Genomic DNA, 23,105 nt, shown 5'->3' with positions numbered 1-23,105 from the left:
GCCATTCACTCCTGTGGTGTTACTGGTGCGATTCGGGGGCCCTGCAGGGACGTGAGCAGGCTCCCTGAGCTGCTGGGAGACAGCACCAGACGCAGCGGGGAGCCACCACAGCAGAGCCCACAGCCTGAAGGCTCGAAGGCAGAAGGCCAAGAGAGAGCCCAACATTTATTTAAAATCCCTGTCCCCAGGTGCAGGGCCAGTCCCGGGATTTGGGAACACGGCTTGGGGCAGCTGAGGCCAGCCACGGCCAGCTGGCACCCACACACTTGGCCAGCAGCCTGGCAGAAGAGCGGGTCATGACCAAACCCCAGCAGACCCCGCCCTGAGGACAGGTCCTTGGCTGTGTGCGTGTGGAATGATCCCCCCATGCCTGCTCTGTGGGGTGCAATCACCCAAGAGTCTGCTCTGGGGTGGGGTAAAATGCAGCTTGGGGTCCAGACTGTCCTTAACAGCATCCATTTTGGAGCTTCATTAAGGAACAGAGGGGTAAGGCCCTCAGGCCGCATTGCCTGCTGGGACCTGTAGCTCTCCAGGCTGCTCTATCCTAAAGGCAGGGACCGGAGCCACGTGCTCCCTTGTCTATAGATTGCCTGTGAACCTTGCGCTCCCTGGCACCCCCAGCACAGGTGCCCCTGTTTGCTGCTGGTAACTGAGGGGAAGGGAGGCAGTGTTCTGCGTTGTAAATAGCACCCCCATCCACCCAGCTGGCACGTGAACGAAGCACAGGCGTACACGGGCGTAAGTCAAAGAGAGGCGGTAACGTTTAATGGTAATGACCAAGAGCACAGCCAGGGGTATCAGTGGGACAGGTGAGGAAGGGCCAGTACAGACGCGTTCGGGACACCCTTCAGGACTACACTGGCCCAGCACAGAGCACAGGCCATGGGGCCGGCAGGCACAGAGTTGTGAGCTGGCACAGCCCTTTACACAACCAGGACACCCTCACCCAGAGCTGTGACTCATTCACTCACTACAGAGCCAGCGGTGGAAATGCTGGACAGAGTCAGTATTCAAAATACCCCCCAGCAATGAAAACTAACCCTGACCCCGCCCTGGGAGTCTGACCCCCAAAGGGTGAGCCACCTTCATTTGAATCAAATGCAAAGGGCCCTGGGCTTTGTTAGAGGCTGGGGCTGGTTGTGTGGCAAGGGGAGGGCTTTCAATGAGTGGAGTGAGGCAAGCGGCACGGCCAGAACGGGCAGCACAGAGCTCCACGCTGAGGGTGGCACAGCAGCTCCCGCCGGGATCTCTCGAGAGGCAGACAGACAGGGACTTCACATACACAGCCATCAATGGGGGGGGCTGGGCTAAGCCAGTAAACCCTCCGGCTGCTTCTCAGGCTCAGGGAGCTCCCGCAGAGCACTGCAAGGCTGATGCAAGGCACCCTGCCACCAGTGCAACGCTAACGCTGAGACACAAGCAATGGCAGGGGCGTGGTGGTGATCTTTGGGAGCGGCTGTCTGGAAGAACCTTGTGAAAGTGGCAGGAGGCCCTAATACCCGCAGCTGGGGGCACAGTGAGCCCTGTGCCATGCTGAGGGGAGCTGGGCTCAACACCGAGAGGGGCCCGCTGGGCAGCAGCAGAGTCTAGGGAGGGGGAGTCCTGCACTCCCTAGTCCTTAACGAAGTAAAGACAGGCACAGAGCAGGGAGTGGGCAGGGGAGGGACTGGCTCACACTAGGGCTCAGCAGCCTGCTTGGGGTAATGTACTATGGGGGGGACGCGGCTGCAGATGGCAGAGGGGAGAGAAGCACTAGAGCGGGGGGGCATGGTGCCCTGTTCGGCTGCCTGACTTGGCTAGACCCGGGAAGCGGCACCAGAGCCCTTGTGTTTGCAGTAAGGCTCGTTTGCCCCTAATTCATGTTAAAGTTAGTCTGGATGGGGGAGGATGGGGAGGAGGGGAGGCTTCAATCCTTCCAGTCCTTCTTTATACAGAGGTGCCACTCCCAGGAGAGATGGTCCGTTCTGTCGTCGTCAGTGAAGAAGGATTTGATGTGGTAGGTGCCCCGCACCAGCACGCCCTTGGGGGCCTCGTCCGGGGGGGTCAGGAACTCGTACTCCTCGGCGCGGGGTCCATAGCTGCCCATCATGTAGACGTCTTTATCCACTGGCACAGAGAGAGAAGGGGGAGCCGTCAGCACGAACAGGGGCGAATGCTCAGGAGCAGACACCAGGTGGCAACAGTGTGTGTGGGGGGAGCATTAAATGCCTGTGGTGACTCGGGGCCGAGGGTGGGGCTAGAACACTTGACTAGCACCAGGAGTACCCCCACCCCATATCACACTGCCGAGCGCCACATGACCAGCCCCCCGCGGAGCCCCATGCAAGACCTGGAGACCAGCCAGGCCAAGGTGCAGACTCACCTTTCAAGCCTTTCCTGTAGGTATGATGCAAATACTTCAGGCCACAGACAATCTCTTTGTTCACCTGCAGGGCAGAAGGGTCAGGGTCAGGGCCCTGCCGGAGGAGACCTCCCTCTGGAGACCCCATGGAGAGCAGCCTTGGGAAAGCTGCAGGGCAGATGGCGGTGACCCTCCCTGAGCACTCACCAGGGCGGCATCTGATACACAGGGGCTCTATCTGCCCTCAGGTCCTGCTCGTTCGCTGCCCTGCCCCCCATTTCCCACCCCAGCGTGTGAGCCTCTAGCTCAGCCTGGCTCTCATGCAGGAGAGTGGCACGCAGTCCGCAGCACAGTGAGAAGAGCGCGCACCCAGCAGCGTCACTGCACCAGGCATCCCCCATCACAGGCTGCACTGACCGGCGTCACCATGGAGCACAGGCAGCAGGGCACATTCCAGAGAGTGCCACCAGCCAAGTGCCAGGCAGTGTCAGTCATGACCAGTTGTTCTGCCAGAGGAGACGGTGCTCATTGACCCGCATGCAGCAAGCGAGTGCATCAGGCCCAGCCAGGGTCCATGCTGCCTGCTGCAGGATCAGCTCACCTTGAACGAGATCTTCACTCTGTAATCCACCCCTTCCTTCAGCACAAACGACTGGCTCTTCAGCGCCTCCAGATCCCCTGCACCAGCGAGAGGAGAGCTGTCAGCCTGCCTGTCCCTGTCCCCCTTCCGCCAGGGCCTAGAGCCCGTCCCTCCTCAGACACTTGGGCATGGACAGCGTCCCCTTGGGATTCCAACACCTAGGAGCAGGGATGGACTGAGGGCGAATGGGGCCTGTCTCCCCCCTCTCCCCACACCTCCCCTGAGGGCAGAATCTCCCACGGGACCGGGGGGGTTAGCCTGCGAGTGGCTGCCGGCTTATTTAGCTGCTCCCCCCACATCCTTGCCCCTGCCAGGGGGTGTGCTGGGCTGGCCCTGCTCACCTGTTAAGTCCATGGTGATGGGCCCTGGAGCCTGGTCACACAGCAGAGTCAGTCTCGTCAAGGTGACGTTAGCCACGCTGGGATCTAGAGACGGCAGGAGGGGCAGAGTCGGTAGCTGGTCACGGTTATTACCCGATCCTCCTCCCCCCACCCCCCGGCTTTTCCAAGAGAACACGGCTTATTCTGCCATCCAAACCTTTTGCTTTAGCAGCTTCTTGCAGACAGAGCCATCCTGCTGCCCGGCTCCAGGCCAGGCTCCCCTTGCAGCTGCTGCCCACTGTGCCCCCCCTAGCCCAGCAGTAGCTCACCGTGCCGCCACCCTATTCCTAACGGGGCAGCTCCCATGGCTCTGACATTATTCATATCACTAGAATAAACCAATACAACAAACCCGTCTGTATCAATCATTGTGAACGTCACAAACAACATGAATCCAACACATCTATTCCGGGGACCTTACAATAGAGTCCCCTATGCCTCTGCCCAGCTTGGACCCCGGGACAGCATGACTGCCAACAACCCTGAGAACTAGAGGCCACCTCCCCGTCCCAGGACAAGAGCTGCCCTGCCAGAAGCTTCTGCTCAGAAAGCTCAAACTAAGCCGGGATGGCAGGGCGCAGCCAGCACCTGCCCAGGCTACAGAGCCCACAGGTACCCTCCTGTAGTGCTCCTTGTGTCTGACCAGCCAGGCCGGGACCTGCATGCCCATGACCAGAAGGGCAGCTGCTGTCTGCTCCACCCAGTGCCAGGCAGGGGTGGTCCTCAGACAGGCAGGGTTAGTGCACCCTCGGCTAAACAGCTGCTTCAGGGGTGGCCCAGCCCATGTGACTGTGGGGCAGAGGAAATGCCGGCTGCCCAGGTCTCTGGGGTTGCAGCTAGGGGGCTGTGCGGAGGTGGCCACTAGGCAGAAGGGATTGTTCAGCGGCGCAGCCAGGCCTAGCCAGGGGATAGGCCTGTGCTGTCTCATGGATTCATAGGGAGGCTCCACGGGCGAGCCACAAGCCACAAGCGCCTAGCTGGCTGCTGGGCAAGTTGGCTCTAGATCAGCGGTTGTCAAACTTTCCCAGTTGCAGCCCCCATCTCATTCACAGAATTTGTTGCCCCCCCCCCTTACTTATAATCTGAAACCATTTTTCACACTGGAAGGTGGAGGGGAGACGGAGCCCCCAAAGGCATCACACCTCTCCTGCCTGTCAGGCCACGGGGCCTGGCACCAACCCTGCCAGGAAGGGAAATGCAGCCGCAGGCCCATCTTGTAAACAGGCTTTCAGAAGCCCTGGCACTGCAGAGCCTGCTGAAGGTGGGGACTCCCTACCCAGCCAGGGGGCTCTCTGACCAACCAAGGCAGAACGTGTCAGGCTACCATGGCGCCGCTCCCCACCGAGCACAAGGCAAGCCCGGGGCTGGCACAGCATGGAGAGGGCACAGTGAGCGTTGCCATGGAATCGAGAGAATGGTAATGTGGGCCGGGAGAATTCAGCCAGGCCTATAGTAAGGGAGGGAGGAGAGAGATTTACTGGGCACGGCCTCTCCTTGGGGAGCCTCCCCTTTCCCATGGTGGCCTGTTGTAGCAGGGGCTCCTGAGAGCAGGCCCTCGTGCCCAGCCATGGCGTGCTTGTGGCCCAGGCCCTACCCCGCCCCACCGGCAACATGCTGCACATTTGGATACACACCTGCCCTGCATCAGCAGCTCCTGCTGACGGCCCAGGCAGCCTCCTTCCCAGGACATGCTGAGCCTGGCAGCCTGGGGCGCTCCGTCAAAATGGACCAAACTCCATTCTGCTGCAGTGCTGGGCTGGCAGCGCCCAGTGCCCCGCCAGCCCCAGCCCGACTTGGCCAGGCAGGTGGGCAAGTCACTGCCCCAGCCCCCATCACACTCAGCCATGGGATACATGGCCAGCTCAGGGCACGCCCCACAGCGGGGGCACCAGCTCCCTCTCCCAGGGCTCAGACAGGCTGCACAGCCCCTGCCTCAGCCAGAGCCCCTGGAGGATTACTCTACAGCTAACCATAGAGATTCTGCCTACAGTTTCGGCCCAAACCCTCCGCCAGCCATGGAGGTGTGTGGAGCACTGGGCAGCGTGATGGATACAGCGGTGCTAAGCAAGCCAGGCTGGCAGTCGTGGTCTACGCCAGTGGTCACCAACTGGTCGATTGTGATCTCCTGCAGTGCAGTGTGGCTGCCGCTAAGGCAGGCTCCCTGCCTACCCCAGCCCCACGCCACTCCCGGAGCAGCCAGTGCAGCCCCTGGGTCTCCCTCTGCGCGCTACAAGCACCACCCCCGCAGCTCCCATTGGCCGTAGGGTGACCAGACGTCCCAATAAAATCGGGACTGTCCCAATATTCAGCAGTTTGTCCCGCGTCCCGACGGATGTATTTGGCGGCGCTCCAGCTTTTTTTTTGCTTCGGTGGCGCCCTGCCCCCCCCCCATATGTCCCGATATATTTTTCTTATTATCTGGTCACCCTAATTGGCCGGGAGAGCTGCAGGGGTGGTGCTTGCAGAGAGGAGCAGCGTGTGGAGCCATGTGCCCCCCCCGGCCCATTGGGCCGCAAGGGCGCGTTGGCCCCTTCCAGGAGCAGTGTGGGGCTGGGGTAGATAGGGAGCCTGCCTTAGCCTCGCTGCGCCTGCTGCCAACCAGGAGCCACCAAAGGTAAGTGCTGCCCAGCGGGAGGCCGCAACCCAACCCCCTGCCCTGAGCCCCCTCTCAGAGCCAGCACTCCATACCCTTTTGCACCCCAAACCCCTTCCTGCACCCAAAGCCACAGCCCTGACCCCCTCCCAGAGCCCACACCCTGCATCCCCTACTGCACCTCAACACTCTGCCCCAAACCAGAGCCCTCTCCTGCACCCAAACTCCCTCCCAGAGCCCACACCCTGCATCCCCTATTGCACCTCTACACTCTGCCCCAAACCAGGGCCCTCTCCTGCACCCAAACTCCCTCCTAGAGCTTGCACTCCTCACTCCTGAACCACAACCCCCTCCCCCAGGCTCAGCCCAGAGCCCCCTCCCACACTGTGAACCCCTCGGCCCCAGCCCAGAGCCTGCACCCCTCCCCAACCCCCTGCCCGGTGAAAGTGAGTGAGGGTGGGGGGAAATGGAGTGAGTGGGGCCGGGCTTTGGGGAAGGGGCGGGGCCTTGGGGAAGGGGCAGGGTAGATCCTGGGTTGCCCTTAGATTCAAAAAGTGATCTTGGGCATAAAAAGGTTGAAGACCACTGGTCTAGGCAGTGTCTCTAAGGTCAGGGAGACTGACACGCTACGCCCCATCTTCTTCATAGAAATATTGTTATGATTATAGCATATCTAAGATGTATTTTATGTAAGATGGGTCATGTGAGGATATCACTAGAAAGGTTATGATTTACTGAATATGATTATCCTATTTGTATCCATGTTTCATTTCTGTATCTGAAGTTAGGAATATTGACTATGTATCAATTACAAGTGTGTTTACACTTGGGGAACGCCCACCAGACAGTGGCAATCAGTCTGGATGGGCCATTAGGAAGAACAATAGGTCTTTGAAGATGCTAATCTCCCACCTTCCTGAGCAGCTTTCCTGGGATGCTACAAATGCCTCTGACTCATGGCTGCTTTGGCACTGCAAGGTCATGTGATCACATCACTTGGTACTGGATGATAGAATACCAGTATTTTTCCACTGGGTGGGTGGGTGGAAACCAGCGTTCCCGCCCTATGTAAAACATATATAAGGTCAGGGAGTGACTTAATCAGGGCTCATTCTTCACTGAATCCCCACCCAGGATGACTGCCGGAAACATCTAAAAGAAACCGGGGAGGGGGGCAGATAAGAGCTGAGCCCAGCCTAGAAAAGGTGTCTGGACCCTGAAAGAAATGCCTAAAACAACATTTAGGGTGAGAAATTACAACTTGTAACCAGTTCCTTTAGTGTATTAAGCTCACATTGCAGTTTTTTATTTGCTGGGTAATCCGCTTTGATCCATTTGCTAATTCTTATAATCACTTAAAATCTACCTTTTGTAGTTAATAAACTTGTTTTTGTTTTCTCTAAAACCAGTTTGTGGAATTCATAGCCGGGGGGGACGGACGAACGACTGTGCATATCTTCCTCCACGTTGAGGGAGGAGGCACATTTCATGAGCTTATGCTGTACAGTTCTCTGTGCAGCGAAAGACGATATAATTTTGTATTTACACCACAGAGGGGGTGTGCACTTGAGTGCTGGGCAATTCCCTAGCTGAGTCTTCCCAGGCAGAGCTGATTTCAGTGTCTGTCTCTCTCTGCAGCTGGCTGTGGCCCAACCTGCGTGTGTGCTGGAGGAGGCTTGAGGGCCTGGCTCAGCAGGACAGTGTAAGGGAGCCCAGGCTGGTGGAATAGGCAGGCTCAGTGGCACCCCAGAGGGAGTGAGGGGTTAACCCATCACAGAGACCATGTGGGGAATCCAGCCAGAGAGCAGGGCACTGAAGGCAGAGCACAGGGGGAATGGGAAAAGGAATATTATGCAAATGAGGAAGTGCCTCACCATCAGATATGCTGATTAGGGCACTGCCTTATTTGCATGCCGTCTCCAGCTGTCTAGCTGCAGGCAGAGCCAGGTGGCAACATGCCCAGGGCACAGATACGGGTGTCAGGATCCTGACAAAGGCAGTCAGGACCAACAGTCAGAGCAGGGGCAAACCTGAAGCTGGGAGCAGCTGAGGAGTTCTCAGTCAGGTTCCAGGCTGGGGTTGATACCAAGGATCAGAGTCTGAGTCAGCGGGGCTGATGTCAGAAGACGGCGGGTGCCCACACAGGGTTGAGGCACCCACGCAGGTGACAGGAGAAGTCCCAAACAAGGGGAGATGCAGCAGTTGGCAGGGGCATTCTAGTGGGCATCCCTCACCTTCTATACAGTGATTGGCTCTGCCGTGGCCAATATTATTATTCAGCTGGGGTTGGGGATGCGGCAGTGCTGAGGGGCTGCAGTCAGGATCAAGGCACCCTGTGCTAGGTGCCGTACAGACACAGAACAAATCTGTGCCAAGGTATGACCGGCCCCACCTCTTAATTCTCATTCTTACCAGCTGACTTTTGTAACAAGGGAACTGTATAACACCTATGTACCTCAGGCCCCAGCCCCTTCCTATCCCCGCCACAGGCCCTGGAGGCAGTGAAAAGACCCACCCAACAGCAGCAGTGCCAGATCCCTCCCCAAGCAGGTGAGTCCGTAGAATTGCAACCATCCCCTTCCTGGCCTAGTGGGGGCCCGGGAGCACCCCTCCCCCCCCCCAGGTACAACACTAAGCCCAGGGGCTGTGGGTTGCCCTGTGGGGCAGGCAGGAGGAGCCCTGATCTTCAGGGGATGAGCCCTGGCTGGATCACGCACATTCCAATGAACCCAGTACATGGCAGAGATTGACACTCAGGTGCCCACTGTTGCCTCCAGAGCCAGAGGGCAAATGCAGCCACCGTGAGCTAGGAGTGCTGCCCTGTCGGCCCCTATTTCCCAGTGTTGACATTGCACTAGGGGGTTCACGTCTCCTGTCTCCCATCTCCCCCTAACCCAGCCAAGAGGAGCTGGAGCTAACCAGGCTCCCAGCTGCTTTGGCCCTCACCTCCTTTGTGTTATTTAAAGCACATCTGTGAACTGCTGTTTATCACTGGCCCTCCCTGCACTGATGATTCAGCCTGGAGTCCCACCTAGCAGCACTGGCCAGCCACTCTGCCCTCCCCTAATGCTGTAATTCAGCAGCTCCAGGCCTGGGCGCTGGCTCCAAGACAGACTGGGCACGTGTGACCACGGGGCTGCAGCTTCTCTTGCCAAGGTGCCTTTGCCGACAGCGCCCAGCCACACTCAGATCTGGTCTTTGTTGCTGCTATAAATGCAGAGGGGGCCAAGGCTGGGTGAACGGGCCCAGGAGAAGAGCTGGACTCCAGCCACAGCTCTGCTAGCGGAGCACTCGGACACAGAGGCTGGTTCCCACAGGAACTGCCCCATTGCAATGGCTGGAGTGTTTTGGATTGCTGCTGCTCTCCCCCAGCGAGTGCTGGCCAGCTAGAGCAGCTGGGGAAGGCTTCCCATGGGAATGGCCTAACTTGGGTGAATTCGGAGAAACTGGGCACCTGCCCTTTCCTGCTTCTCTGACAAATAGAGAAGGCCTGGCTGGGAAGAGCTCTCTCCTCATTGGTTTTTACATTAGAAATTCAGGCCTTGTCTACCCTATTTTCCTGAAGACCACTGCCTCGCCTTCACTACACAAAAGGTGCACTAACACTTGTATTACAGTCCTAGTGTAGACTGGGCAAGCTGAACCCTAGGTTTCCCCAGGACATAACACATGTTAGCTGGTGGAGGTAACTACAACTTCCTTAGTCTACATTATGTGTGTAACACATCCTAACATATGGTAAAAATACCCATTTTCCCCTAGAAGCCCAGTCTGCCAGCATCACCACAGGAAATGGATCAGAACTGAGAGCAAATGAGATTTCCATCAGACAAGTCAAAACTTTAGTGACAATTGTTTTTGGGTGACACCCTCTGTAACGCTATCTCCTTTGATATTTATTGGGTGCTCTTCATTCATTTGTCAGCACCACCAGCTCAACTCCCCCTTCCCACCTCCGAGTCTTCCAAGGAGATCTTCAGACAGAAATATCAAGAATCTCCTGTTTTAAGGTACAAGCGTTTGATAATTAAGGAGTCCAAGCGTGGCCTTTATAGACAAAAGAATGGCCACACATCCAGTTGTTCCTTTAATAAAATAAAATGGAGAATTTAGCAAATTAACTTTTCTTTGAAGAGAAACATACTGCGGAGCGAGCCAGACTAATTGGCTTAGAAGACCAAAGACTCAAATTCTTCACTTGGCTAAGCAGCAGCTAAGTGGAAAATGGAAAGAGCCTGCAAACATGAGACCAGGTGGCATTCCCAGGGCCTGGGAGAGTTAAGACTAGATTAGACGAAGCCATGGAGAAAATGCTGTAGGGAACAATCTAATAGTTGGGAGATAACGGTGCTTCTCCGCCATTAGCGTCCATGCTCTACCGGTGTGGAGCAGCATGCAGTGAACTCCCTGTGGGGTTACTGAGGAGGTCAGTGGTGCACAGCTGCTCGCTGCCCACCACCAGGGCGTTTATTCACGCTCTTCTCAGTCTGTGTCATTGCCTACAACTACAGGGGACGCCTGGATGTGTCACCACTCAGGCCATGCAGTGGCGCAGACCCAGGCCCGTCGCTCACGGGTGAGTAGCCGCCCCATGCAAACGGAGAAATGCTACAGCCTCAGCAGCGTTCAGACGCACTGGACTCCCGGCTGGCTAACTCAGCGAATCAAGCTTCCCACTTACCCTCATGCCAAAGGAGAGGAGCTGATGTCAACTGGCAAGATAAGGCACAGGAAGCAGGGGGTGGGGAATAGCCAGTAGCCTGGGAAGGGGGCAGGACAGCCAAGCCCCCGTATAGTGGTGATAATGCAGCACCGCACTGCAGTCCCCACTCGGGGCACTGTGTGTGGGTCTACACCTTAGGGCAGGGATGGGCAAACTCTTTGGCCTGAGGGCCACATCTGGGATAGAAATTGTATGGTGGGCCATGAATATTCACAAAATTGGGGTTGGGGTGTGGGAGGGGGTGAGGGCTCTGGTTGGGGGTGCAGGCTCTGGGGTGGGGCCAGAAATGAGGAGTTCAGGGTGTGGGAGGGGGCTTGAGGCTGGGGGCTCCAGCTGGGGATCCGGGCTCTGGGGTGGGGCTGGGGATGAGGAGTTTGGGGTGTACGAGGGTGCTCCAGGATGGGACTGCGGGGTTTGGAGGGCAGGAGGGGGATCAGGGCTGGGGCAAGGGGATGCTCAGGGGTGTAGGATCTGGGCAGTGCTTACCTCAAGTGGCTCCCAGAAGCAGAGGCATGTCCCTTCTCTGGCTCCTATGCGGAGGAGCGGCCAGGCGGCTCTGCACACTGCCCCATCTGCAGGTACTGCCCCTGCAGCTCCCATTGACTGCAGTTCCCAGCCAATGGGAGCAGTGGGGGCTGCGCTTGGGGCGGGGGCAGTGTGCAGAGCGTAGCCTCCTGGCTGCCCTTACACGTAGGAGCCGGAGGGGGGCTGTGCCATTGCTTCCGGGCACCACATGAAGCGGCCCCTGATCCTGCTCCCCAGCTGAAGTGGGGCAAGCCCCAGACCCCACTCCCTAGCGGGAGCTTGAGGGCCATATTAAAACGGTTGGTGGGCCAGACCCGGCCTGCAGGCCATAGTTTGCCCATCCTGCTTTAGGTACTCCCAGCAGGAAGGTGTCTCCATCTTTGTCACCTACGAATGAAAGGTACAAGGTCGCTCCATAACTGTTACTATGGAAACTACCATGGCGATAATGTAACCAAGGAGACTGCAGTACAGACCCGACCCTAGACAGCTGTTACAATTCAGAGGCGGGTGGAAAGCTACCAGCATCCCCTTCGTAAGTCTGGGGACACAGACTGGCCCTGAAGGGAGGAACAGGCTGAGGCAGCACCATTCCCAACAGAGGGAGGTGCAGTGATGTACCTGTCCCCCCATGCCCACATGGGCACAGCTCACAGCCCTACATGGCATGTCTCCACTGGGGACAGACACCAGACCAAGAGGAGACCTTCCGCTTCCCCCGCGGCACAACCCCTCCCCCACAGGACTCAGTTGCTCTTCCAAGTTTGGAGCTGAAAGGAGCCAGGTAAGGAACTTTCCACGTGGGTCCTCCTCCACTGGTACTGCCCCCAGATGAGGATTAAACAGAAATCCACTCCCCCACCGAGAATGCCCCTCCCATGCTCCCGCAGACTGGGCTGGGGCCTTACCGACACCCACTGGGATGGGCCCCAGCAGCACCCGCTTGTATTTGTTCAAGCTCTCATCGCCCTCATCCAGCTGCTGGATTTCCTGGAGGGTCTTCTTCTCCGGGGCCCTGTACGCCAAGTCCACATCATCCATCTCCTCCTCCAGGGGGGGCATCACACCATCCTTGTCCACCATGATATCTGAGGGGAGAAGAAGCCAGTCAGAGCAAGGAGGAACCCACAGCCTCCTATGGGAGAGCCCCATGGCCACTCACCCACCAACTAGGTCCCAATCCCTGGGGCTAGACACGCTGGTGTGAGCTGGGGGTGGGAAAGGTACCCTTCCCAGGGTACCTACAGCCTGTTGGGGAGAGGGAGCGGTGCCAGGGAGAACAGGGATGGGGTGGGGTGGGGTGGTGCCAGGGAGAATGGGGTGTGGCAGGGGATGGGACAGGAGTCTCGAGGCAGCAAGGGGCCAGGTTTTCTCCTCCCCATGGCAATTCTCTACTCACAGCCACAGGAACAAAGCCATCACCCCAAGAGCAGCCTGGGTGGAGGGGATAGCCTAGTCCTCAGAGCTCCACTCTGCACCTCCCGCCTCAGCCCCAGCCACCCCCCATGCACTGCAGCCACCGGCAGGTCTGTGTATTGCAGCTGCAGAGCCATTCTCCACCTTCCCCAGCAGGCGCTGGCCTCACCCCCAGATAATGGAAGTGCCGGGCAGGGCAGCCAGACTCCAAGCAGCCAGAGATCAGTCTCGAGTTCATTTGTTTGCTTTTGGCTGTACCAGCAGCTGATCACCCATCAGCACCCTGCCTAATCACAGCAACTCCCCTGAGCAGGGCCGCCGAGCGGGGCACGGCCACACACACACCCATGGCCACCGAGCGGGGCACGGCCCCCCACACTGCCCTGAATGGCCACCTAGCAGAAGGCCAGCCCCTCCCCCCCGCAACAATCCCACATGCCCCAAAGCACATCCCTCAGACCAAGGGATAAAATGCAGCCACCAGCCTCAGCTGCCAGAACTGAGCAGAGATGGTCCCAGAGGAAGAACCACACAGGCATAGAATCATAGAAGATTACGGTTGGAAGAGACCTCAGGAGGTCATCTAGTCCAACCCCCTGCTCAAAGCAGGACCAATCCCCAACTAAATCATCCCAGCCAGGGCTTTGGCAAGCCGGACCTTAAAAACCTCTAAGGATGGAGATTCCACCACCTCCCTAGATAACTCATTCCAGTGCATCACCACCCTCTGTGATGAACTGGGACTGTTCTTACTGTGGTCTGTGAATGCTGACAGGGGAGTGTGGCTAGGATAGTCTGCATTGGGGGATGGGAGATTGCCCGAAGGAGAATACCTGAGCATGTAACATGAGAACCCAGGAAGGGGTTGGAGGCCAGGTGACACCTTGGCCCGGGAAACTGAAAAAAGGATGTGGGAGGGGTCGCTGAAGGCAGAGTGTTGGAAGCTGGCTGGTGAGATGGCTGGGAGGCAGAGATTGCTCTGACCTCCCAAGGGGGGCTGGGATGTCCTGGGACCCCAAGATGGACCTAACTGAGCGGGGCCCTGTTGTCTGTGCCTGCAAGACCTGTCTTGGACTGTATTCCTGCCATCCAAATAAACCTTCTGCTTTACTGGCTGGCTGAGAGTCATGGTGAATCGCAGGAAGCCGGGGGTGCAGGGCCCTGAGTCCCCCAATACTCCGTGACACCCTCCTAGTGAAATAGTGTTTCCTAATATCCAACCTAGACCTCCCCCACTGCAACTTGAGACCATTGATCCTTGTTCTGTCATCTGCCACCACTGAGAACAGCCTAGCTCCATCCTCTTTGGAACCCCCATTCAGGTAGTTGAAGGCTGCTATCAAATCCCACTTCACTCTTCTCTTCTGCAGACTAAATAACCCCAGATCCCTCAGCCTTTCCTCGTAAGTCATGTGCCCCAGCCCCTTGATCATTTTTGTTGCCCTCCACTGGACTCTCTCCAATTTATCCACATCCCTTCTGTAGTGAGGGGGAGGGGGAACCAAAACTGGACACAATACTCTAGGTGTGGCCTCACCAGTGCCAAATAGAAGAGATCCAGGCCAGTCACTGACAAGCCCCTGGGAAGGACCAAGTGCCGTTCCTAGTGGTGCCCCAAGAGCACGCTGCAGTCCCCCTTGGGAGCGGCCTGGGCTGGGCCATGAGCTAGGATCTAGTCACTGCAGATGGGGGTGAAGGCATTTCCTCATCCCAGTCCCATGTCCAAGGGCCAGGTGTGCATGGGAGACAGGGCCTTGAGTGCCCACTTGGCTGCTTTCCCCGGAAGTGATGGGAAGGGGCCACACTCCCCACAGCTCAGCCCTGCAGCTGGTTTGTCAGTCTACAGGTGAAGTCTCTCTCCAGCTGCTGGCCCTGCCGCCTCCAGGCTCCACATCACGTCAGGCTCTCGCCAACTCAGTACCACCAGCAAGGGGGTCTGCAGGGTAAGCGATGCCTCCAGTGACACCCAGGCTGCTCTGTGGCCTCAGGTGGCAGCACAGGGTCACTGCAGTGTGAGGGAGCTGACAGGGACCGCAGAGCCCCAGCATGAGTGCTGCTGGGACAGGAAGAACCCTGAGAGACTCCAGCTGAAGGGGATCTGAGCACCCAGAACCTGAAGAGCCGCACAGGTCTGCCTAGAAATTCCCAGCCTTGTGCAGAGTCGGTGCCTCAGGCTATCACGCTGTGAGACCGCCGCATCTCCAGTGCCGCCCCAGAGCCAGGCAGGATTGAGGCTGCTGGACAGACCCATCAGGATCAGGCGTGGCACTCCAAGGGGACCTAGCCATCTGTGCTGCTGTGAAGCCTAGCTAAGGCTCAGAAGTGGGGAGGAGTCACTCCCCCAACCCAGCAGGGAGCATTCACAGGCTAGATAGCATCTCAGGGGCGCAGTGCTCTGCATGGGGGGGCCCAGGGGTACTTCTCAGCAGGACAGGCACCCAGCCCAGGCACTCTGGAGCAGCCTTGTTTGAGACACCAGCAGCTCTAGGTGCCCACCCTACACATTTGCCATCCTGTTTAAATAGCAAACATTCAATCTCCTCTTTGGAATGACAGGTTTCAGAGTAGCAGCCGTGTTAGTCTGTATCCGCAAAAAGAAGAACAGGAGTACTTGTGGCACCTTAGAGACTAACAAATTTATTAGAGCATAAGCTTTCGTGGACTACAGCCCACGAAGAAGTGGGCTGTAGTCCACGAAAACTTATGCTCTAATTTGTTAGTCTCTAAGGTGCCACAAGTACTCCTGTTCTTCTTCTTTGGAATGGTAAAGCAGCGGGAAGGTAGCTGGGGAACTGGCTCCAGCCTGACGCTGCGTGACCCAGAGCCAGGAACATCAGTGAGGCCAGTTTGCAGCAAGCAGCACTCAAGCACCAGGTTTGACAGTCTGCCCTGATCTATTATTTGTATTACCATGGTGTCCAGCCATGGACTAGGAGCCCACTGTGCTAAGCGCTGTGCATTATCTATTACAAGTATTGCGGTAGCATCCAGGATCCCACTGTGCAAGGTGCTGCACATTAACTATTAGGTGCATTACAGTAGCAGCTAAGTGCCCCAGCCACGAACCAGGCGCCCACTGTGCAAGGTGCTGTACAAACAGATCTAATCTCCTGTGTCCCTGAATCATCCAAGAGGAGTTTAGCATGTCCTTGAATTGATCCCCTCTCTCCAGGTACTCAGCAAGTTCTGCAAATAGTCCCCAGACTGCACAGCACAGGGGATTGATTCGCTGCAAGTGTCCCATCTTCACAACTCCAGCTGCACTGGTCAGTTTTGACTGGCCCCATGAGGTCACCTGATGTTCCCGTTCCACTCAAGAGTCAGTTTGCGGGGCCAGTGCTCTCCTCAACGTGCCCTGTTTGCTGCACGCTTCCTTGCCAGTGATTTGTAGAAGAATCCCAGGGTGAAGTGTGGGTCGGGTCCCCCTCCCAGCTCAAACACCCAGTGCAATTGTGCAGCGAGGGCCGGGCAGCCAGGCCTGGCCTTTGCCTGTATAGCACCGACATCGCACCATTCTAGCAGAAACGCTAGGAAGGCTGAGCAGCGACAACGTACTGGCCAATCCCTTCATTAACAATCCATCTGCTTGGAAGCAGGGAAGTGAACCGTTCAAGCCATCACAGTTCCCACCCAGCCCACCCACGCTTACCAAGCACAAAGCACCGCATTTGTCACATTGCCTTTGCAGGTCGGCTTTCATTTAAGCTCTGCCAGCTGCGACACGACAGCCCTAGCCCTGTGCATCTGTCTGATTTTACAGACTCAAGAGGTTTCATCAACAAGCTGTGAGCTGCTCAACTGACCCTCCCACCCTTCAGTAGTTCTCCTTCACACACACAAACACTTAAGGTTGCCAGGAGAACCGGAACGCTGTATTTCCCGACTGATGTGCAATTGAAAATCTGAGTCTTCAATCTGCATCAATTAACAGCTTTTGGCAGACACAGAAAGTGTTTAAAACCTGAATTAATTCTACTAATTAGAATCTGGTTTGTGTTTGTTTTTTTCCCCAAATTTCCCATAAGTGAAGCAGGTTCCTAGCGCCACCCAACAGCCACTCCATGCCAAGAGCTGGGAGCACGTATATCGTTAAAGGAGAAAAACCCAGGACAGATGCATGGGAGATGCCTACATTGTACAGCTGCTTGGAAAGGAAAGTGAAATTGGCTCAGCATTTTCCTCCAGAGGCTTCACTCCTGTATATGTCATGGTGCCGATCACATGCCCTGCTAGACCCTGACAGTTCAAAATCCTACTGGATTGGTGACTGTGCTAGCTCACTAGTCATACCAAGTCAGACACTGCCTGCAGCCTCGCCTGGGACACCAGCCCGGTGGGGAAGGACTTGGACAGATGAAGAGTGAATGCTGCTTTACCTCACCCCTGAGGACAAAGAGGGGCTCCTGCAGAGACACAGACATCAGTGACAGGGAGCCTGCCTGGACTGGGAGTAACACACAGCAGAAAGCAAAATCCCTTCTACTTATTCCAGCCAGGAGTAGGAGCCCATTGCACTAGAATGGGAGGATTACCTAGGAGAATGGGAGGATTACCAGCACCTGGGGGGACCTGGGAACTCGGCTGGCTTTAGCCTTAGGCCAGCAGCTTGGACGAGCTGCATTTACTTAGGGAAGCGTTGGAGGCAGAGCTAGAGGCAGCGCTGTACCCAGGACAAACCTGAGCCTGCCTACTCATGGAGAGACGAGGTGGGTGATGGAATATCTTTTATTGGACCAACTTCTGCTGGTGAGAGGGAAGCTGTCAGGCTTCCACGGAGCTCTGGGTCTCCTCACCCCCCCCTTGCCCATCTAGTATCCTGGGACCGACAGGCTACAACTACACTGAGTGCTCCTGAGCTGGCAGTTGGTGGAGCTGGGGCTAGAGCATGTTGGGAGTGTGGGATGACCCCTGCTGGTGGGTGCCCAAGCGCTGCCGATTTAGTTCCTTATGACAAAGGGTGAGCCTGGTTTCCAAATGAGACCATCTCACAGGCGGCTCCTCCCTCCCCTGCCACCTCAGACCCGCCTGCATGCACAGCTGGGCTACAGTCTGCCCGCCCCCCCCACTTCCTCAGTTACGTAGGAAAGCTGACCTGGCTGGGTGAGGCCCATTTCTGCAGCCTCTGGTCTAAGGGCTCTGCCAGGAGGCTGGGGTGCTGCTAGGACTCAGAATGTGGGATTGAGAGAAAATCTCTGGATTGAGGTCTGAGCCCAAACACCAGAGCTGCTCACCGCCCAGTGCCCTGCAAGCCCCAGCACACATACCCCCAGTGCCCCCCTAGCTGCTGTGACCTTCTGTCTCAGTGGGGGAGGCCCCTCCCTCCCACTCTGGTAAAATGCAGTCAGGCGGCCAAAGAGTTAATAGTGCAGCACCTGCAGGCTGCTACTGCAGCCAGGTGGGTGGTTGCTTGGTAACTGTACCTGTAGGGAGCTCTGTGGAGCGCTCCCTGGGGGTGAGGAGGGGAGCATCTGGGCACCGGGGCAGGGCACATGCTCCCCAGTTGCAGGAGAATTACTCCAGATCATGCCTGTGCTGTGGGCTGGAGGGGAGCATCTATCACAAACTGGGTCTATCACACTTGTCCCCACCCCAAAGAGCACTCGCACCCACTGGCACACTGGGAAATGTTGGCACATGAGCTCAGCTGCCTGTGGGTGCAAACACTCTAGAGCTTTCCCAAGGCCTGGCAGACTTGCCACGGATGTGTGGGCGAGCAGCATTCTGGGCACAGCTCCAGGTGATGGGCACTGGCTTTCCACTAACACCCATTTCACCAGCCTCTTCCCTCAGCCTACAGCTAGGGCCTGGAAAGGGCTGCTGCGCCCTCCATTCGTTCACCTGGCAGGCTCCGGCCCCCTTCTATGAGCAGCCTCCGACCAGCAGCAGGGAAGGGCACCCCTTCACCTCCCCCGCCCTGAACCAGAGACTCAGCCCAGCCTTGGGGCTTGCAGGGAGAGTCCAAGGACTTTGGGCTAGGTCCCATCCCAGCCCCTTGGGCCCTGGCAGAAAAGGGAGCCGTGGGGTCCCTGAGAGAACCCCAGCTGGCTCCCCAGAGCAAAGGGGCCAGGAGCAGGCTCTGCTCCAGAGGTGGCTATTGTTAATGAGCTGACAGTGCTCAGGGTTGGGGCTCCCAGGGAACAATGGCAGCTCCACGCTTTGCAGATGGGCCTGGCCGCTCCTGGATGGTGCACACTCAGGCTGAGAGTAGCACATGGAGCTTGGCTTGGCCCCTGGGGGAGACTGACTCCGTGGGGACCTGGCAAGCCGGATGCGCTAGGGGCTCAGCTCATTGGAACAGTGTGATTAGGCATCACCTGACAGGAACAGTAACACCTCATGGGAACCCCTCTAGGGCCCACAGCCAGAGCTCTCTGCAGCCAGCAGGCCCTTGGCTCTGCCCCCACCGGGCACCTAGCACGGCCCACTGCACAGCTGGGCAGAGCCAATGTTGAGCCTGACCTGCTGGCATTTCACACCCACTCTGCCCAGGTGCAAATGACACACAAGGAGTGAGGCAGGGGACTGGCCCCTAGGTGGGGCACAGCGTGCGGTGGGCTGTCTGGCAAAGGGCTCTGTCAGTAAGCAGCCCTGGCTGAGGCAAGGGAGAGCAAGCGATGGGCATCATCACAGAGCCAGTGCCCTAACCAGGGCTTTGGAGCAGAGCCCGGAGCTGGAGCGCGGAGCAGCAGGTTTTTGCCTGGAGCTGGAACAGAGCCGGAGCACAGCTCCAAAGCCCTGGCCCTAAAGACTGCCCGTTGTGGCTCACGCCTCTTTCATGAAGCACTTGTTAGGTCTCTGTGGACATCAGAGTCGGGGCTGTCCTGTTTGCCTTGGGCGATGCTGGGAGCTTGGATGAGCCCCCTCCCCCCCTACAAAGCACCAAGGCTGGAGCTCCTTGCCGCAGCCTGGGTAAGCTCCTCCACTGAACCAACACCCGACAGGCAGTTGGGAGGAAGAGCGAGGGCTCCGCACATGCACCCCCGCCCCAAGTCCCATCTGCACCTGAGAGCGCTCCAGCAGAAACAGGGCCTGGTTTGTGACAGCTGTAAGGTACAAGCTCACGGGAAAGCCCCTGCTCCCCTCCAGGCCAGCAGGCCCCCACACCCTCAGACAAGCTCACTGGGCTAGTAGGGCCACAGCAAACAGCGCCGTGCTGAACAAGTGCCCTGTGCTGGGGGTGCTGCTCAGCATCAGGGTGCAGGATGCAGCCCCCAGTGCCGTGGAGCGGGTCCTGCCCCCCTTATAAAGCAGTCAGCACCCAGACTCCAGTACAGGGCACGCGCCAGGCTCAGAGACCCCAGGCAGACAGCAGCCCAGCACAGCCTCACCTCAGGCATGGAGAGAGAGCTCGCCAGCAGCTGTCTCCTCTGCCCTCTACCGGCTCCCTGCCAGGGGGCTCTTCCAGAGGGGAACAGCCCATGGCTGGGAGATTGGGGTGGGGGGGAATCCTCTGAGCCCCTGGTGCCCCACAGCGAGTCCCTCCAGTTACTTGCTCAGACCAGTTCCTTGCTCAGACCAGTTTCTCCCTCCCTCTTCCCCAAGCTTTGCCCACCACACCTCAACCTCCTCAGTGAAGTCATAACGTTGGGCTTGTGACATCACAGCCTGTTGCCATGGAAATGGTTGCGATGTCCCAAATCCCTGAGGGGTGGGGGGTGGGCCCAGGATGCGGGTGGCCTGGTTGGAACCCAGAGAAGGGGAGGAGGGGTTATAGATATGGGGGGGATGTTAATCCCAGAGAGGGTTCTGGGGGGATGGTCACAGTGGAACCTGTGGAGTGCTCCCAAGGCAGACATCATCTGGCTCCACTGAGAGGACTGTAGGGGCCGGTCCCAGGGACAGACTGAGGGAAGCAGGGATAGTTCTGCTCTGAGACAGCTCTGTGCCTGGTGCCCCTCCCCCTTCCACATAGGGCCCTGCTCCCCACCCTGAGCCAGGCTTCTCATGGGAGGGAGGTGTCATCACAGGCCTCTGGGGCAGGAGCCGGGGAAGCTGCTCCCTACCAGAGCCCTGGAGCAGGGGAATAAGCCGAGGCTGTGCTGAGAGAGCGGCTGGGACTGGGGTCCTGGCTCTTTGCTCCCAGTGGTTCAAGCCGGAGCAGGTGCTGGGGGTCAGCGAGCTAGCCTTACTCCAGAGGGTTTGCAATAGCCTTGCTGGCTGCAGCCAGTCACGCCCAGCTCTGCGGAGCCTGGCTTGTCTCTCTGGATTGACAGTGGCGGAGCCCACGCGCCCTCGGGGGACCCTGCCAGCCCTCCACCATCAGCGCTGAGCAGCACTCGTCTGGGCCTGCAGAGCTGTCCTCCCAGCAGGACGCGGGGGACTTTTGCTCTGCACGAGGCTGGAGCCACACCAGGGACAGCAAATGGGCCCACGCCCCAGCCTAAGGCCATAGCGGCTCTGCCTGGCACAGGCTGGCATGCCAGCTGGCAGTGACCCGTCAGCCCCCTGCCTCAAGGGGTCAACCCATGAGGACCCCTCCTTGGCATCAAATCCCCCACCAGCTCACACATGGGGAAGGTCCTGGTGCTCACCGTGGGCACCGACTGTCTCGCCCCTTCCTCTCCCTGCCACCTCCCATCTGCTCCTCCCAGCACAACAAAGGCTCGCCCAGTGCTTGCTCCAGCCCTGCCGGGCCTGCCCCAATGTGCCCACACTCAATACCCTGAAAAGACAATGGAAAATCCGGACAAATCTATACAATTGTAAGAGCAAGAGGGCAGCGAACCTCCAGTGCCCGGCCAGGCCTTGGGTAGAGCAAAGGCAGCCTGGCTGCAGCTGAGCCCACACAGCCCCCAGCCCTTGTGCCCAGATTGCAAGGAGCTAGCACGGGGGGGGATAGGAAGAAGGGGCTCTGTTGGGGGCTGCTGGGCATGGAGAACCCCTCACACCTCAGGGAGGGGCACTGGCCAGGGACAGCTTTGGGAGCAGCCGACTGGATACGTAGTTACCCACATGGTGTGTGCACCCCCGAGCCCCTGCACCCATACCCACACCCACACACACACAACCCCGGCTCCTGCACCCCCGGTCCCTATACACAGCCAGCCACACCCCAGCTCCTGGCCCCTGCATACACCAACTCCCCTCTCTGCCTGTGCACATCCCCTGCACACACACACACCTCCCCCCCCTCCGCCCATGCATGCACACACACACCGGATCCTGGCCCCCGCACACACCCACACTCCCCCCTGCCCGTGCACGCCCTCTGCGCACACACACAGCCATGCACTCCTCTCCACCCATGCACACACACCCCGGCCTGGCCCCTCCACACACCCACTCCCCCTCCACCTGTGCACACCCACTGTCCCTACACACACCTGCACCCCCCTCCGCCCATGCACGCACACACCAGCCCTGGCTCCTGCACACCTCAGCCCCTGCATACAACCGAACACGTGCACACACACCCGACCCTGGCCCCTGCACACACCCACACTCCCCTCTGCCTGTGCACACCCCCTGCCCCTGCACACACACACACAGCCATGCACTCCCCTCCGCCCATGCACACATACCCCGGCGACCTGGCCCTCCATACACCCACTCCCCCTCTGCCTGTGCACACCCACTCCCCCTCCACACACCTGCACTCCCCTCCTACCGTGCACACACACCCCGGCGGCCCCTCCACACACCCCGCCTCTGCGCACCCCACCCTGCCGCCCCGGGCCCGCAGCCCCACACTCTCGCCCGCTGGGGTGCCGGCCCCACCCCGCTGCCCCCACAGAGGAGCCGCCCCGCCCGGCCCGCTCACCTCGGGCGCACACCGCCAGCCGCAGCAGCTCCAGCAGCTGCCCGCCGAACTCGCACGCGTCCGAGCCCAGCATGGTGCCGCCCGAGCCAGCCGAAGGGGGTCGCCGCCGGGGGAGGGGTCACGGGGCCATGCGAGCCCCAGGCCGCCAGCCCGAGCCTGCTGTGGGGGGAGCAGCCGGTGGGCGAGCCGCGCGCACCCGGAGTGCGAGCCGCGCCGTGCCGTGCCGCGCCGGCCGGAGACGTGCGGCCCCCCCGCGCCGCGCCAGCCCCAGCCCAGCTGTCAGCAGTCGCCAGACCGCGATGAGCTCATCGCCAGCTCGCCGCGCACACCCGCTCCCCTGCGGCCTGGCGGCCCCTCCCCGGGGATGGCGGGGGCTGTGCCCAGCTGCAGCCCGGGGCAGGTGCAGGCAGCCAGCCGGGAGGGGCACGCTCCAGCTGCTCTCCTGACTTGGGACTGCGGGCTCGGGCTCTGGCCACTAGGTCCGGCTGCCCGCGCCCCGGCTGTGTCGCCAATCGCCTGGTGGACGGGGGGAGACGGGTTCAGTTCTCAGCTCTGCCTGGCTTGGCGCAGGGACTGGCACCCACTTCCCAGTGAGCGCCCTGACCACCAGCCTATTGGTTAGCTGGAGAGTCTAAGGCGAGAGGGGACCATTGTGCTCATCTGGTCTGACCCCTGTCAGACAAGCCAGAGACCTGCCCTGGAATCCTTCCTAGAGCAGGACTCTTAG

At 58.8% G+C, this 23,105-nt stretch overlaps 1 protein-coding gene across 1 annotated transcript; it reads right to left on the bottom strand.

The window, feature by feature from the left end:
• Positions 1-739: 739 nt before the first annotated feature.
• On the bottom strand, positions 740-22,894 carry ARHGDIG (Rho GDP dissociation inhibitor gamma). Its single transcript, XM_054042522.1, has 6 exons — positions 22,379-22,894; positions 12,111-12,290; positions 3,323-3,406; positions 2,943-3,019; positions 2,363-2,426; positions 740-2,106 (listed from the first exon to the last, which is right to left on the bottom strand). Exons 1-6 carry the CDS (start codon positions 22,449-22,451, stop codon positions 1,907-1,909), a joined length of 678 nt encoding a protein of 225 aa, XP_053898497.1. The 5' UTR covers positions 22,452-22,894; the 3' UTR covers positions 740-1,906.
• Positions 22,895-23,105: the final 211 nt, after the last annotated feature.

Source organism: Malaclemys terrapin, chromosome 10 (assembly GCF_027887155.1).
Source record: "Malaclemys terrapin pileata isolate rMalTer1 chromosome 10, rMalTer1.hap1, whole genome shotgun sequence".
NCBI classification, from domain to species: Eukaryota; Metazoa; Chordata; order Testudines; family Emydidae; genus Malaclemys; species Malaclemys terrapin.
Note: the sequence above shows the minus strand (reverse complement) of the source record. Positions and strands in the feature narration are given on the sequence as shown.